We start from the raw sequence: 16,737 nt of genomic DNA on the forward strand, positions 1-16,737 counted from the left end.
TATCAAATAACTCATTAATAAGAGTTTTGAATGATTCACGGTTAGTTTCACTAGACTTATATTGGCCGAAATACAAAAGGTACTAACGGTCTATATCCCGGTCAATATAAGTCTAGTGGAAGTTGTTAATAGCATTACACTGTCTTATCTTATCTACCGTATAAATATTGATTATGATTATGCATTTGGAAAGTATCAAATTAGAACCTGCTGAAACTTTTTCATTGTTAGGTTTGAATATACCGTGGAATATACTTACTCGAATTTAATTTAGCCTAGATGGTAGTGACATCGAGTCATTGGTTGCTTACGAAGCAGGAGGTCCCGGGTTCGAATCCTGGCAAGGGCCGTTAGGACATTTATGTGTGTGTTAATAATATAATAAAAGCTGAAGACGTGGGTTCGATTCCCGCCTCGGCTACCGGTGGACTTGGTCACTTTTTATTTAGTGTCTGATATCTATTTTAGTTTAAAATTTATATACAGTAGTGCGACTATCTAAAAAACCATAAAAATAAATAATTTCATAAAAATAATTTAATTTGTTCCCCAGTTGAATTATTCCTGAGTTCTGGATGTTTTCTATGTATAAAAGTATTCATATACATACATCGTCGTCTAGTAGCCTTATTATTGAACTTATTGTGAAACTAGTTCAATCTGTGTTAAATTGTCCTTTAATATTATGTATCTATTTATACTACAGTCCCATCAGCATGCAGCGCTCTATATACGGGAATTGATATATCTATTCTATGACTCTTTTCTTTCCGGTCAGACTCTCAAATGTATGCAGAGCTTGAGAACATACTTTAAAAAGCTCGGAATGTCGACGATTGCGTGTTTTTATGTTTTTAGGGTTCTGTACCCAAAGGGTAAAAAACGGGACCCTATAACTTAAACAGTGGACTGTCTATCTGTCTGTCTGTCCGTCTGTCACCAGGCTATATCTCATGAACTGTGATATCTATAGGTAGACAGTTGAAATTTTCACAGATGATGTATCTCTGTTGCCGCTACAACAACAAATTTAATACTAAAAACTGAATAAAATAAATATTTAAGTACGGAACCCTTCGTGCGCGAGTCCGACTCGCACTTGGCCGGATTTTTAATATATATTAGTTTTCAATCACACATAGCAACTTTAAGGCGGGATGCCACCAATGTGCGGCACAAGCATATTCATTACTAAAATGTTGTTTAGTAATTAAAGGATTGGGAGTAGGTTAATTAGGTTAGGGTAGTTAATTAGGTTGGATTATGGGCTGAATCATGTAAAAAAAAGTTGGGGCCATCGCTTAGTCATTTGTGTATTGGTGCCACAGTGCCACTACCTTAGTAGTTGTACGAGTTATGTACCTAATTATTTTTATTACAGCATACCCTGCCCTTAGTGCCCTGGAAACGGCAGAAGCGTCAATCCAGGACCTAGAGCGTCGCCATGCGGCCAACGACGCTACATTGGGGCAGGCTATGCTCCGCGTCGCGCGGAACATGGAACTGCTCATCACGTCCCATGAAGCCCACAACACTCGGCTTCATGAGCAGGTTGTGAGGCTCATAACCTCACGTGATGAGCAGTTCAAACAGTATCAAACCACGACCAACAGCCTGCTACATCACATGTCAAGGCAGCATGATGCTCTTATAAGATTGCTCGATGTAATGGCAAGCCGTGTTTGCTCGTCAAATCGGGAAGAAGTGAGTATCATTTTTTAATGTTGTGTTGTATAATTTTTACATACATACATACAGTTGCTACATTACCCTCCTTGACAATATTGTACATAATTCTTTACTTAAAAAAATAGATTCATTTAATATGTGTTAGTGTTGGTATGTGTACTATAATCTTGATACTTAAGTAAGTACTCTTAAATTTTGAGTAGGGCTACAGGGAACATATTTTTTTAAAGAAACGTTCATCATCTTCCTGGCGTTGTTCCGGCTTTTGCCACGGCTCATGGGATCCTGGGGTCCGCTTGGCAACTAATTCCAAGAATTGACATAGGAACTAGTTTTTACGAAAGCGACTGCCATCTGACCCAGAGGGTAAATAAAGTATTAGGCCTTATTAGGATTAGTCCGGTTTCCTCACGATGTTTTCCTTCACCGAAAAGTGACTGGTACATATATTCCGAAAAACTCAGTTACGAGCCGGGGTTTGAACCCGCGACCGGATTGAAAGTCACACGCTCTTACCGCTCTAGGCCACCAGCGCTCTAAGCTTTTAAGAAGCGTTACATGTAGAAAAAACAGTTTTCACTGTGTGCACTGTGCATTGAATATAACATTGCTCTGGGTGCCTAGCCAAGACAATCATTTTCGCTACGACAACGAAACGCTGTCTCTCTACCGCAGTCATATGGAAGAGTGATAGAGGGACACAAAGCATTTCGTTGTCGTAGCACAAACAATGGTCACCTTGGCTAATAGGCACACTGATGAAAAAGTGGCATATTAAGTAATTAACTGTTAAACAACATTAGTATTTAAGTTTTTGTTACTAACACTTCTATGGGAGGCAAAATAAATGATTATTTAATTCATGAATTGCATTTTATCCACTGGTGAGGCAAAGTAATCTGATGCAAATTTTGAGTTGTTTCCTTATGTTAGCCGGTAGAATTTACTTTTAAATGATGATTTTGAATGACAAGTTTAGTATAACGTTCATTTGGATATGATTTTGGTTTGATTTTGTTTGATATTTTTCAGTTAGTATTTTCCTTGCGTTGGTGTGGTAAAAAATCTTGTGTTTCACTTAGTGGTAAAATTTGTTACGGCACGAGGCCTTGACACCCTAGCAACGCTCAAGATTCCACTTATCAAACTTATCGAACTCGCTACGCTCGTGGTTTCATTTCGATGTCTTTCGCTGGCTCGGGTATCAATATTAGCACAAGCAGTTAAACAAGAACTTTGCCCCTTTGTATAACAAATAACTATTTTTACAGGGACGTAATGACGAATGACGATGAATACAGAACAGGATGACTCTTCCGTCATGCCCGTCCGCCCGTATTACCCAACCAGATGCTTTTGGTCGTCATCCGGAGACAACGACATCAACATCAACTATCAACCTCCAGAGTTTACCCAGGCCATTATGATTATTTCTTAGAATTCACACATTTTTATTACACACTTTTATTTAGCTTGACGCCGTATATCCAAACTATCTTTGTATTTGTGTGTGCTTGAAATCTTGAAACTTAAATTTGAACCACTTGCCGATGTCTGATTCAGTTGAAATTTGGAGTACATCCGTAATTCCCAAGACAATGCAATAATATGCTAACATGGAGCTGATCTGATGAACCAGTCAGAATAAGTAGCAAACGTAACTCTTCTATGGAAAAACACAAACACATCGAGTTTGGGTTCATTAGAAAGGTCTCGTACAGTCAGCAGTAAAAGTGTGTCAGTAACTCGTATACTCCACAACATGTGACATTATGAATTGTCACAAATTAAAATATTTTCTATAAATAATTTAATTTGTTCTCATTCTTCAGAAAGTTTTGTTATCTGAGAAGCCGCTTAATATTGTAATGATAATACATACTTATACGAATTCTTAGTTAAAATTGTAAAGCATGGTCACTATCTTGAATTTCTTTATTCTTGGTATGAGCATGTTAAAAAATGTATAGAGTTAGACCAAGAAAAGTTTGCAATGATTTTGGTAGCACACGCAGTGCGTTATTTTAAACATTAAACTCCTATGTAATTATGACGTTTAAATAACACTTGCACTACGTTTGCTATTTAAATTGTTGCAGACTTATCTTGGTCCAACTATGTATCTGAGGATTCGAAAGGCTTTGTCATAGTAATCCGAAGTCAAAATTGTAAATAATGGCCACCATCTTGAATTCCTTAATTTTTGCCCTGCGGTGTCAGCATGGTTGCATTTTTATCACCTGTCACTATGCCTGCCACTTTTGCACTTACATACTTGTTAGAATAGAACATCATGCATGGTGACAGGCGATAAAAATGCTACCGTGCTAAGCCCGCGGATCATAATGAAAATTGATATAAGAATTGGGGATTTAAGTGGCCCTTTAACATATTACATATTAATTAGTAGTTAAAATTGTAAGAAACGGCACGTGTTATGAATTTGTACATATTGTGTTCAATTGCGTCGAAAATGTAATAGGTACTTAAGCAGATGTAGATAAATATAAATAATATGAACATATAAATCTTCTCTATAGGTTTTTCGAAAAGTGAGTTCTCAGTTCGGGGCGAACTACTATCGTTTACCGTAGTCAGGTTTCAGCTCCAAATCTTCTACAAAACATAATTATATCGATCTCTGTACAGAAAATTACAGACGTGGCGTCTCCGTTTGGTTATATCCTCCTAGTGAGTAAATAGATCCCTAGTGGCTTTCATACGTCATGTTCTCTGGCGTTGCGATTTGCCATAGAGCATAACGTGCTTTCATATTGGTTGATACTGTCGAAGGCCGAAGGCCGAGCTCCGCGTAGGGCCGAAGGCCCGAAGCGTCACACGAGAGGGGGAAGTTGGAGTTTAAACACGACCCAATAGTAAAAATGTCTTAGACAAGCGAAACGGCGGGCCGAAGGCCGAAGGCCGTAGGCCCGACGATATGATAATAGGCTGTGACAGACGGACAGACAGAGACAGGCGCACAAGTGATCCTATAAGTAAGCGTTCCGTTTTTTCCTTTTGAAGTACGGAACCCTAAAAATGTACTGAATAAATGGACTGTTCCATTGATAGAGCCCGGTAACGATTTTAGATCAAAAATGTAAAATTGATAGATTTTAGTCTTTGAAATTGTACACCTTTTGTTACGTAATTATCTAAATAACAAGTATTGGTTTCTATTAGCATGTATTCTCATCATGCGTTTTAATAATGAGGTCGCGAGCGTGCGTCACTGGTAATATATGAAGAGAAGGGGCAGTTTTTAAAAATTCATAAAAATTAAAATGGTAAATTATACAAAATGATGTATAAGAATAGTTTCAGCAAATTTTGTAGATTATTGAAGTATCAAAATTACGTTGAAATTATGTCTATTTTCAGAGAAATTGTCACTTGTTTTGAAGTAATTTCTGGAGAAAATTGATTTCATCTAACTTTCATTTACACTACTTCAAAGTCATAATAATAAAAATGTAGTCTGTACAGGATATGTGTAATACAAAATTACCATTTTTAGCAGTCCAAACTTTACGAAATTTACAAATAAGAGCGACAAAATCAGTGCTTTACGCGCGATTACCTAAATGTCCAACAGAAAAAAAAACATTACTAATTTAGTGATCCTGTTTTCAAAAAATTTATCTGTAAAACGGCAAGATGAGAAGACGTGCTAATAGAAACTTGTTATTTCTATTACGTATCAAAAGTTGTACAATTTTACCGACGTAATCTATCAATTTTACGTTTTTGCGACTAAAATCGATAACGGATTCTTAAACGTTTAGCTTAAAATTGTGAAATTAATTATATGTAGTGATTGCACACAACTAAACACGTCATTTATTAGTAAATTAAGTTCATAATAAACGTAAGTAACTTGGTAGCGCTCTAAAAGTAATTTGTTACTGTTTTCGGTTTAAATAATAAATTATTCTCGGTACATAGTCAAATAGTATGCTATTGTTTAATTATCAATTTTTCTTGACACTTGACATAAATAGTCGCCTAAATAGTGTTTAGTTTTTAAGTTTATAAAATGCATATATATATATATATATATATATATATATGTTAGTCTGTAAGGTATTTGTAATATGTGACTTGTAATTGTTGCCTGATTTAAATTTTTAAATAAATAAATAAATTGTTCTAAATTGCGTGTTGGTGTGCACGCACCGCAATAGGTAGGTATTTAAGTACTTACTTCAAAATGACAGTAAATAATATACGCAAAAAGTTTTGATTTTATTTTAACCCTGAATGCCAAGAACCCCTAAAGTGGTCGTTACTAGTCGTGCCCACAGCGCCAAGGACCACTATAGCGGTTATGGCTGACGCTGTCAAAGTAACCTTGACACTTTCAAGTAAAGTTTACATTCGCTCGCTTGCGCCGGTTATCTTGGCGTGACAGTGACGTTTTTGTTTATGACAAAGCGTTCAAAAGGTTAACATTGCTATTGATCTTTTTTTTACTGCGTGCTTAATCTTTCGTATGCTCCCGTCAAAAAATTGCTATTTAAATAGCAATCTAGACAACTTCATGTTTAAGTTGAATATATATGGAATCAGATTTGCTTCTAAGCATACCAAAGGTTAAGATTGTCCAAAATACACAACTATTCTAGTCTTGCCTGTTTTTGTAGAATTGTACAGTCGCCATCAGATATACGTAAAGGTCTTTTTCGTGCACATTTGTGGACAAAAAAAAAACAAAACTTTTCCCTCGCAATTTAACTAGACGGAGCCCCGCTTCGCGGGCAGTTGTAAGCTACCTAACGAACCTAGTAATAAAAAACGGACTTTTCTGAATATGGTTTACGAAATGTGTTGGGACAACTTGATTTATGAACGTGGTTTAGAAATAGGCAGCTTGAGAGAGAGGTGACGAGTAATTTGTTTCATTTTTTTTACAATTTTTGAGCGTTCATAGGAGAATGTGTGGAGCGAGCATTATTTGACGTGTAGGTCTGGGTTCAACAAAAAGAACACTTGTCAATAAGGTGTTCGTACTGTTAAAATTCATTTAACAATAGCCTTTATCGACCATCAGCAGTGTAGTCCCTTTTTGATTGATGGAGATTGTCACGTATAGTTCCACTACTCGCCGCCGCGTCGTCCACAGCGCATTAGTTCATCTATCGCTTACAAGATGTCATTAATTTCTGTAAAGTTATGTACTGAAAAAAAAAATCTTTACTCTATGTTACAAATTCCCCTTTTGCACGTCAAAAACTCCAAGATGGTGCCCAAGCCTATAGACAAAAAAGTCTAGTGAACAAATCATTACATGTCAAAATTTGACATTAGCAATCCACAGTTAGGTGACAACGAAACCAAACCGAACCACGCCGAGTTCAGAGCCATTTTAAACCGTATAGTAGTAAGAAAACAAAGTTGATTTTTGTTGAATAATTTTTTCAATGAATGAGTTTTGGTTGTACCAAATGATACTTTCCACAGTTGATGAACAAATGATTCATTCCACTGTTGAACTGATGTTGAAGCCGAAACTGACAGTTGTGCATCTCGAATAGGGCCCCTGGCTGTATCTCATGAACCGTGAGACAGACAGACAGACAGACGGACAGTGGAGTCTTAGTAAATACCCGTTCTCGTTTTTACCCTTTGGGTACAGAACCCTAAAAAAAAGACATTTTATTTCTCACTGACGATCTTCTTACGTTAATTATGGCCTATACCTATAGTCATAGCAGGCTTAGGTTACCTAAAAATATTAACTATAAGTGAAATAGAATAATGTTATAGTTCTTAAACATCAAACATTTATTCAGCAAATACGCCACAGGGGCACTTTTACATGTCAATTTTACAGGCAATACAATAAACCAAAAATTAAATTACAAAAAAAAAAAACAACAATACAACAAAACAATGATGCAGTACTCACGTTTTCCATAGAAGAGTCTGTCATGGCGACGATAGCCATGCTCATGTTCACCCTCATGCCGAAGGCCAACAGCATCGCAAAGAACAGCATCACACATTGCACGTGCCGTATGCCTAACGCCGCTTCTGAAATTAAGAAATTCAATGTTAAAAAGCTTGTTTGGCTATAAATTAGAAAATAAACTTTTTTTGAATAGCAGCGTGATGTCTGTACCTAGATGCTTGATTTTAATCTGAAACCTGGTATATGAGTAAGCAAGGTAGGGGCAAAATCTTTAAGTCGCGGAATAAGTCACGCGCCGGGGCATCCTGCGCTTTACCAGCCATCGCGCGGATGGCGCGCTTCTGCTGCGAGAACACACGCCTCCACTCAGAGGCGCGGCCCCACAGCTCCACGCCGCAAGTCAGGAGTGAGTGCACTGTCGCGAAATAGCACTCACGCACTGCACCCCTACCGGCTGTGATCGTCAACCGCCGCAGCGCGAAGCACGCGCTTCCCACTCTCTTGCACAGTTCGTCAATGTGCGTCTCCCATGTTAGCGCGCCGTCGAGATGGAAACCGAGCAGGCGTACGCCGTTCACGTGCTGTATAGGGGCACCGCCGGCGCACACCCTCATGGTTGGGCTTGTATGGCCGTTTAGCTTGAATGCCATGTAGCTGGTATTTTCCTTGTTTACAGCTAAGCCGTTTCTCTGAAACCATTGGTGCAATTGCTCCATGACGAGGTTTAGTGCCGCTTCCAAATCCCGCCCAGCGGCAGTGCTGACGACTGCCGTGACGTCATCCGCGTACATGAATATATCGGCGCCTTTTATCGCCTTGGGCAGATCGTTCAGCAAAACGCTGAACAGGGTGTTGGAGAGGCACGATCCTTGCGGGACCCCCATCAAATTTTGTAACTCTGCAGATACAACCTTCCCCCCGTCGCCTACCACCACTTGCGCTCTGTCAGACATAAAGGATAATATAAGCTTGGTGGCTGGGCCTCGGATGCCGTAGTGGGCCAGCTTATTGGTGACGAGTGCGTGATCTGCCGTGTCAAAGGCGCGGGACAGGTCGCAGCAGATAACGGCTACATGGCGTCCCGTCTCGCGAGCGCACAATACGCAACGCACTACCTCTCGCAGTAGGTCCGTGGTGGATCTGCCATGGCGATAGGCATATTGGCTGTCCGATAATGTGTTCCTCGGTGCCCAGAAGCCAAGCAGCCTCTTGTTTAAACCAACTTCGAAACATTTGCTTGGAACTGGGACCAGGGAAATAGGACGGTAGGATTTTAATAGGGACTTTTTGCCCTTCCCTTTATAAAGTGGGCATATTTTTACTTTCTTCAGGCTCTCGGGGTACACTCCTGATCGCATACAGCTATTGAAGAGTTCGCAAAGAACATAGCTGATCGCGGGACTAGCACGTTTCAAAAGATTAGCGGAGAGGCCGTAGACGTCGGTACTATTTTTAGTTGCGATCGAAGTTTTAAATATGTTTGCGACTTCATCAGGTGTAAAAGGCTTGAGTCTTATAGAGCTATCAGTGGCGGCGTACCCGTCTGATAAGGAAGCGATACAGCAGCTGTGGTCGGGGGCGAGCGCACCGCATGCGGCGGCAGCCGTTACAAATTCATGGTTTAGCGCGTCCACCGCGAGTTGTTTGGTTGCGAACGGGCGGCCGGTGCTGTCCATGAGCAGCTCGGTGAAATCGACGCGCGGGCGCGGCGCCCGAGCCAGCTCGATGTTTATGGCCTTCCACATTGCCCTACTTTTATTGGGGTTGCTACTAATTAGTGAGTTAAAGTACATAGTACGTTTACTTTTCAGTTTATTATTGTACGATATCAGTATGTTGTTTGAGGCGCCGTGTAAGGAACTATTGCCCGGGTATTTGTTTGACAAACGAATAAAGTCAAAAACCAACAATTTGACAGATAAAGACAAACGATGCATAGCTAATACAGGCCAGTAACGCGTTTATGAATAACGCCATTTAGTATTTGGCCAAATACTAAATAAAATTTGAAAAAAGCCTATAATAATTCCCTACCAATTCGTATTCGTCTCATATTTTTTGTTTTACCTTGTGGAAGTGGATTGTATTTCCCAAACACTAAAAACAAGTGTTGCAGGCGTCCATAGGCTACGGTAACAGCTTACCATCAGGCGGGCCGTATGCTTGATTGCCACCGACGTGGTATTAAAAAAAAAACACATTTGTGAATTTTTTTACACATCGCACGATTTTCACTTGAATTTGCACGAAGCGTTTTGCTTCCACATTTCTAATGCGAACTGCCAAGGAGTGGAACGCCCTGCCCGAGTCTGTGTTTCCGCATGAGTACAATCTGGGGCTCTTCAAGGCAAGAGTTAGGTATCTCTTAGGTAAGCGTGCTCCACCGTAGACCGCATCATCACTTACCATCAGGTGGGATCGTGGTCAAACGCCTGCCAATTCATCATTAAAAAAAATGTAGGTAATTGAACAATCATTACATTCAAAAGAAGCCGTAATAAAAACGAGTAATGTTTGATGTTTAGATTTTGTCGTTAAAATTTAAACAATGTTATTGAACTATTAGTACACTTATTATGAATTTAAAGCAGTCAGCTATAACAGTTAAAAGCAAAAATTAAACTAAATCATAATTTATCCTTGCAGTGCGGTCAACTGAACAGTACGTTAACGTTTCAAAGCTAATCAGTCGATATCGCGCCAGTCAGTCAATGAGCAATTAGTTTTCCGTAAATTAGTTTCGCTAGTAAAAGTAATTTACAACTTTTGGTAATAAACATAAATAGCAATTATAATAAACTGGTCCAACAGATCTCCTTGGCAATTCAACGGGGCAACGCTGCCAGTGTCATGGGGACGTTTGGGCCAGCTACGGTCCGGGGTGGCAACATAGCCTAAATAGTTTAATTTAGTGGTTAAGATTGACAAAGCCTGTTGCGGATTACATCATTTGTAAGTCCATGACGAAGCCTGTTGCTCATTTGCTTTTGTGTCCACTTGACGAAGCCTGCGTTGCCGATTACGATCTATGCATGGACTTTCTATTTACGGTTTTATTTATTGTGACGTGAAAATAAATGAATGATTATAATAAATCACTAAAATATACTATTATTATGAATTGTGTTTTTTATTATTGAAGCAAAATAGTCACGAACCCACGAATGTCAGCATGTCCTTTAAAAATTGCGTCCCTCTTAGCACCTTAGCACCTCTGCATACTAAAATGTATGCAGGAGATATAGTTTTGCTGATAATTTAAACTAGCAAATTTCGATACCCAGTCATCAGGAGGCTATTTATAATAACTTTTAAATATAATGTAAAAAACCGACAATCTCAATATAAATTCCTAAGAATCTACCATGTGTAATTTTAAGTGCAATTGTATATTGTGAGATAAATAAATCATATCATATCATATCAATATAATATCTGTGACTAAAATTGTTATAGTAGTACTAACTTGATCGGAAATCTATCCCTTTACGCCTGGTGCCCTTATCATAACATCTTCATAGTATAAAACAAAGTAGCTTGTATGCTTAGATCTTTAAAACTACGCAACGGATTTTGATGCGGTTTTTTTAATAGATAGAGTGATTTAAGATGAAGTTTATATCAGCATTGCGCCCGTGCGAAGCCGAGGCGGGTCGCTAGTGTAAGATAACCCGTTTCAATTTAAGTTATGGAGTTGAAAAGCATTCCTCTCTGTTATTTAGCAGTTATTTAGCAATTATCTCTCTTGTGCTGTTGTTCTTGTTCTTAGATCAAAGTTAACCCTCCGTGTTAAGTTAGGGGAAAACCGGGAAACTTGACGCATCGGGACAATTGAATATTATTTCAAGTTGCGCTAGTGTAATGATGATACAGTTATTGATCATAGGCCGGAGTGTGTAGTTAAATTATTGTAATTGAATTTTAAATAATGTCCACATTCAAACACCTGGGTAAAGGATGATGCACGCTAGACCGTGCCCTGCGTTGACTTGTATTAATACTAAGATTTTTGTTTTTCTTATAAGTGTTATGTGCTTATGTTTACAGTATCAGTCATGGCATTTATAGCTTGAAAGGCTATAAAATCAGCAGGTACCTACATAAATTACTAATTTGAAATTAAAAACATTTGATATTCTACCCGATTGTTATAATCTTAGTCTTTATCACAGGATACTACTGCTTTTAATGACAATTTTATAGTGTTAATATTAAGGTAAAAATACACTATTTTTCCCACTAACCCAGGCTTAAGCGGTTAAACCGTTAACCCAGTGTCAAACTGTACTGCTAACCATGGCAACTCCAGGATTAATTATTTAATAATTTATTTTAAACTAAAACAAGCACAAGTAAAAAGTACAAAAGGCGGTTACTTATTATACGATAACATTTTCTAACTTAAAATTTAAATTATTTACCTATCCAGTTCGGGGGGTCGTCTGGTTCTTACGACTATCCCCTTTACTGAACTGAAGTACCTATCAGATATTTTCATAATACTATAAACTGCCAAAACTACATAACTACGAGTAAATGACCTCTAGTTAAGAGGTTAGCGTTTAAATATTACAAAGCATGTTCTTTCAAGTGAATCAAACCATTGATTAAATCCAGTTTAGAAAAGAATACAATTAGAAAATCAAAACTTACTTGGTTTCTTTACTTCGTGCATTGTATCACTATAAAATACGCTATGACTAGAATTGTAAGTTAAATAGGTTTATTTTTGTTCGAGTTTCAAATTATAGTCGTTAGGTTTTTTCGAATTATCTGCGCGCGAGTCTGCGCATAGCGTTGCCCATAGACTGAGTATTGTTTTCCTTAACTACGATATGTCATAAGGTAGTCAATGCAATCTGTAAAGATTTAATCAGCAATCATGTTATATATCAAAATCTAGTAGTTGACACTTTGTCGTATTTGAATTGATTACTTTATCTACAAAAGGCGTTTAGATACTTTTTAACTTATGTAACTTGCTAGTTTTCTTTAAAGTAGGAGTTTTGGTGAAGATATAAAGCGTTGCGCATAGACTGAGTGTTGTTTTCCTTAACTAGGTACGATATATCATAAGGTAGGCAATGCAATCTGTAAAGATTTAATCAGCAAACATGTTACGAGTATGTATCAAATTCTAATAGTTGACACTTTGTCATGTTTGAATTGATTATTACTTATCTACAAAAGGCGTTAGATACTTTTTAACTTATGTAGTTATGTAACTTGCTAGTTTTCTTCAAAGTAGGAGTTTCGGCCAAAATCCGAAATCGCAGTTTACACTGTACCTAATAAGTAATACCACATTGACATTTGGTGTTGACAAATATATCGGCTATTTTCATGTAACATCAAAACTAAACAATAGATAAATTAGACCAAAATACTAAGTATTTCATCAATAATTTTACGATGCCTAGGTTTATCATTATAAGGTAATACATTGAGCGATACCTTACCTACGCTAATAGTGTAACAATTGGGTATAATATAGGTTTTATTGCGAGATTAAGTGATTATACAATGTGGCCAGCTACTGGCGAACACATTAACATCCTACCTCAATGTGAGTTAACATTATACGAGGACTCTCTTCCTTGCGGGAACATACTTAGTTCAGAGCCGGTAACCACTACCAATTTTTAATTTGTAGTTGAACATGATATTGGGACCCAGAAACTGCCTGATGACAGTGGTGCAGACCATCTACTTCAGCCTTATGACGTCATCAAAATGGTTCCCGCGACTCGTTGCGAATACTACATATCTCACCCAAACTATGTATTACAAATATTTTGTGAGGGGAAAATTAAGCGCAATTGTAGAAAGCGGATTAAAATTACTACATTTAGTCTATACAGTGTGTTCCAAGATATACACTACTGTTTAAGAGCTATTTAATTAAAATAAATAATTCATCTCAGATTATCATAAATTGACAGGCAATCAGATGAAATCCAGTAATACTGATATGGGACGATGACGGGACATAATTTTTAAGTTGTTTTTCTGAGCTCGTCGCATTGTTTTTTACCCGACTACGGCAACGCAAAAGAGGATTATGATTTTGACCGGTATGTATGTATATATGTATGTATGTATGTTAATTTGTTCCTCATAACTTCTAAAGTACTCATTATAATTTGACAAACGATGTGTCATTCGAATCGTGATGTCGTTACAACAAATTGAACACGGCGCCCTCTAGAGGACATGAAGTCACGAACCAAAAAAATAAAATTTTAAGGGCTTAGTTACCACATTTGAAATATATAAATATAGTTAGCTTTTGCACCCGGCTTTGCTTGCATGCACCCGATAAAACATTAATTTATCGGGTACATCGAACTACGAAACTCCGAATCTACAAGCGCTTTGGATTCTATCCGCGCGTTACCCGACTACGACGATACAAGAAGGATTTTGCAAAAGGTTTGGCCGCTACACAGGATGTTTTTTTATATGACCTGCAATATTTTACAACGTAAATAGGTACATAGGTCGTACCATGGTTCCTAACAACAAATGTCGCTATCTCCACAGATTATATAATAGTTCTTACGAACAGATACTTAATTTATCTCTCAAAGAAAACGCAAATACTTACCGTTTTGATACCTACGCAAAAATATAAAGGAGTGACCTTCAACGCGCCGCTGCCCGCACCGCGCGCACCTGCACTGCACAACGCTAGGGTTGCCGACGCTTAGTAATGATTAGTCAACTACTCAATTTAGTTATGTTTATTTTGTTGTGTGTTGAACACGTTACTCTTATGACATTAAAAAATCTATGAAACAGCACTTGTAAAGTACTGTTTTATCTATCAAAAGTAATCGAATGCAATGTCGACCTTTTCAGTATATACAACAACAACAACAACAAAATTCAATACTCAAGTAACTAACTAACTAGCGCGGTTAGTAACCCGATAGCCACGTTTGTTTTACCCTTTTCCTGTCACTTAATTTTTTATTACACGAGTTAAATTGCTAGAAGTTGCACCATACACCAGACTACGCGTACAGTGAGCACTAACTCAAGACCATACTCAGGCGTCAGCCATAGCATTCACAACGCCTATCCTTTCATCACAATGACTTAATATATGAGTGACCTCCGCTCATCAACCAGAGGTCATGTTAGAGTAATGGTCAGTATGGATGACCACTTGACTGTCTACCTCACCTCGAACAGATATTACACGATATTTGATTTTCAATCAACCTAGTTTTCGCAAAGCGTCTTGGTTAAAACTAGTTTGAAGAGGAAATACATGCTGAGCCCCTTCTCAGATTTGAGAATTTTAGGTACCGTAAAATGGGGTGAGTAGAAGCAAAACTGACATTCAAACCTCGATAACATTTTATTTTTACATATTATGCACACTGAATGGCGTATATAATTAGTGTTCCGGACGTTTGTATTTTAGTTTTTATTTTATTTTGGGTAGTTCCATTTCATAGCTTTGACGATAAACAGGAAAACCAACCTCACCCCGTAGTCCCTCGTAATTGGGGTGAGATGGGTTTTCATACAAAGGTGAGTTTGGAAGATTGTTGGATCGTTTTTTTTTATTATGAGTATTACTATAACTCCATTTTAAATTGTAATACATTATTTTTGTAGCAGTAGCCTTAAAAACCCATCTCACCCCCTTTCAATCCTTCTCTCCCCATTCATAACCCAACTCTCCCCGCGAATCCTACTCACCCCATTTTACGGTACTTAAATATCTGCGTTGCGCGTACGGGGGCGGCTCCTAAAATTAGTGTGATAAGGACAACTGAGGGCCTACCGCGAAAACCGAAATTCGCAAATTGCGGGGATCTTTCTCTTTTACTCCAATGAAGGTGTAATAAGAGTGACAGAGACAGACACCCGTAATTTGCGAACTTCGATTTTCGCGGTTATAGCCCTGTAGCTTAAGCGAAAAATCCTCCGTAAAAATCTCCGAAATCGAGGTTTTGTTCTCGACAATTTCCCCCTCCAAAACTAACGGAATGAGAAAGAGATATTATGTGTGTCTGTCGGTTTTGATTTTTGCGTTTATTAATTGTTGCCGATTTTGTATGCCAGGCGTCTGTTTACGGAGCATTTATTTGGCTGTTTTAGCGGTTCTTAAAGTTCTTATAAAAGACACAGGGATTGGTAATATCATATACAAGGTCAAAATTTAGAGAGGAAAATGTCGAAAACGTTTGTATTGAAAAATAACCACTAAATGTTTCCTCTTAACTGCATTCTACACTGTGTCTTGAAGAAAACTAGTCAAAAATAATAACCATATAATAGTCATTTAATTCTAGTTTTGACAAGGCAAGGTTATAATATAAGTCAGTTAGTAGTCAACGTTATAGTAGTAACCCGCAAAGGAATGTGCCATGCCCTTCCAATAGAATTTTATTCACGGCAATGTCGCTCTGCGTTGCATTGCTATCGAGTTTCCAATAATGCTCGGACGAATATTGAATATTTGGTAGAACTTATATTGAAATAATGAATACCTATTTGTTTTGCCGTTCTTTGGCGGACTTCGGAGTATTGAAAATATTGAAATATAACACGTAGTAGTAGTTATTCAATTCCTTTCCTTCCGCGACGAAAAAATAAAGGAGATTGCGTCCGTAACTAGTGTACGAGCAAGTATGCCAAGTACCTATAGACCTGTAGGGCTAAGATGGTCGGTTTTTGTTTCGGTCGGTTGTTAGCAATATGTAAAAGCGAAATATATTTAAATATATATTTAAAATATATTTTTACCCAATTTTCGGAAAGGCTGTGATTTTAACAAGCCAATGAGGCTATGTATGTATGTGTTGTATGTTTGTGCAGTGTAATGCCCCGTAGCATCAAATGTCCGGTAAAAATGACCGTATAATGACCATTAGGGTCGACATTTAGTTTCATTATAGTGCTTTAATCATTAGTTCAAATCGAAATGCAACTATTTATTGTTAAACATTGTCAAAAGTGCTTGCTTATTGCGTAGTTAGCTATTTATAATTTGTCTTGTGAGTGACAGACATTTTAATTCCTTAAACAATAACGATCCTTTAAACCGAAATGGGTTAGTTAGACGCGGGTGATATACCTAAACTACATTTTGAATCAACTATGAGACCAATTCGAACGTG

At 37.8% G+C, this 16,737-nt stretch overlaps 1 protein-coding gene across 1 annotated transcript in view; it reads right to left on the reverse strand.

Moving 5' to 3' along the window:
* Positions 1 to 9,700, reverse strand: part of LOC134745984 (putative inorganic phosphate cotransporter) — a 39,254-nt gene extending 29,554 nt beyond the window's left edge. Inside the window, exons 1-2 of the mRNA XM_063680145.1 lie at positions 9,668 to 9,700; positions 7,598 to 7,722 (exon numbers count right to left, since the gene is read on the reverse strand). Coding sequence (XP_063536215.1) covers positions 7,598 to 7,687 — 90 coding nt within the window. The 5' untranslated portion in view covers positions 7,688 to 7,722; positions 9,668 to 9,700. The remainder of the gene's footprint in view (positions 1 to 7,597; positions 7,723 to 9,667) is intronic.
* Positions 9,701 to 16,737: the final 7,037 nt, after the last annotated feature.

The sequence above is a fragment of the Cydia strobilella genome, chromosome 12, assembly GCF_947568885.1.
Source record: "Cydia strobilella chromosome 12, ilCydStro3.1, whole genome shotgun sequence".
Classification (NCBI taxonomy): Eukaryota; Metazoa; Arthropoda; class Insecta; order Lepidoptera; family Tortricidae; genus Cydia; species Cydia strobilella.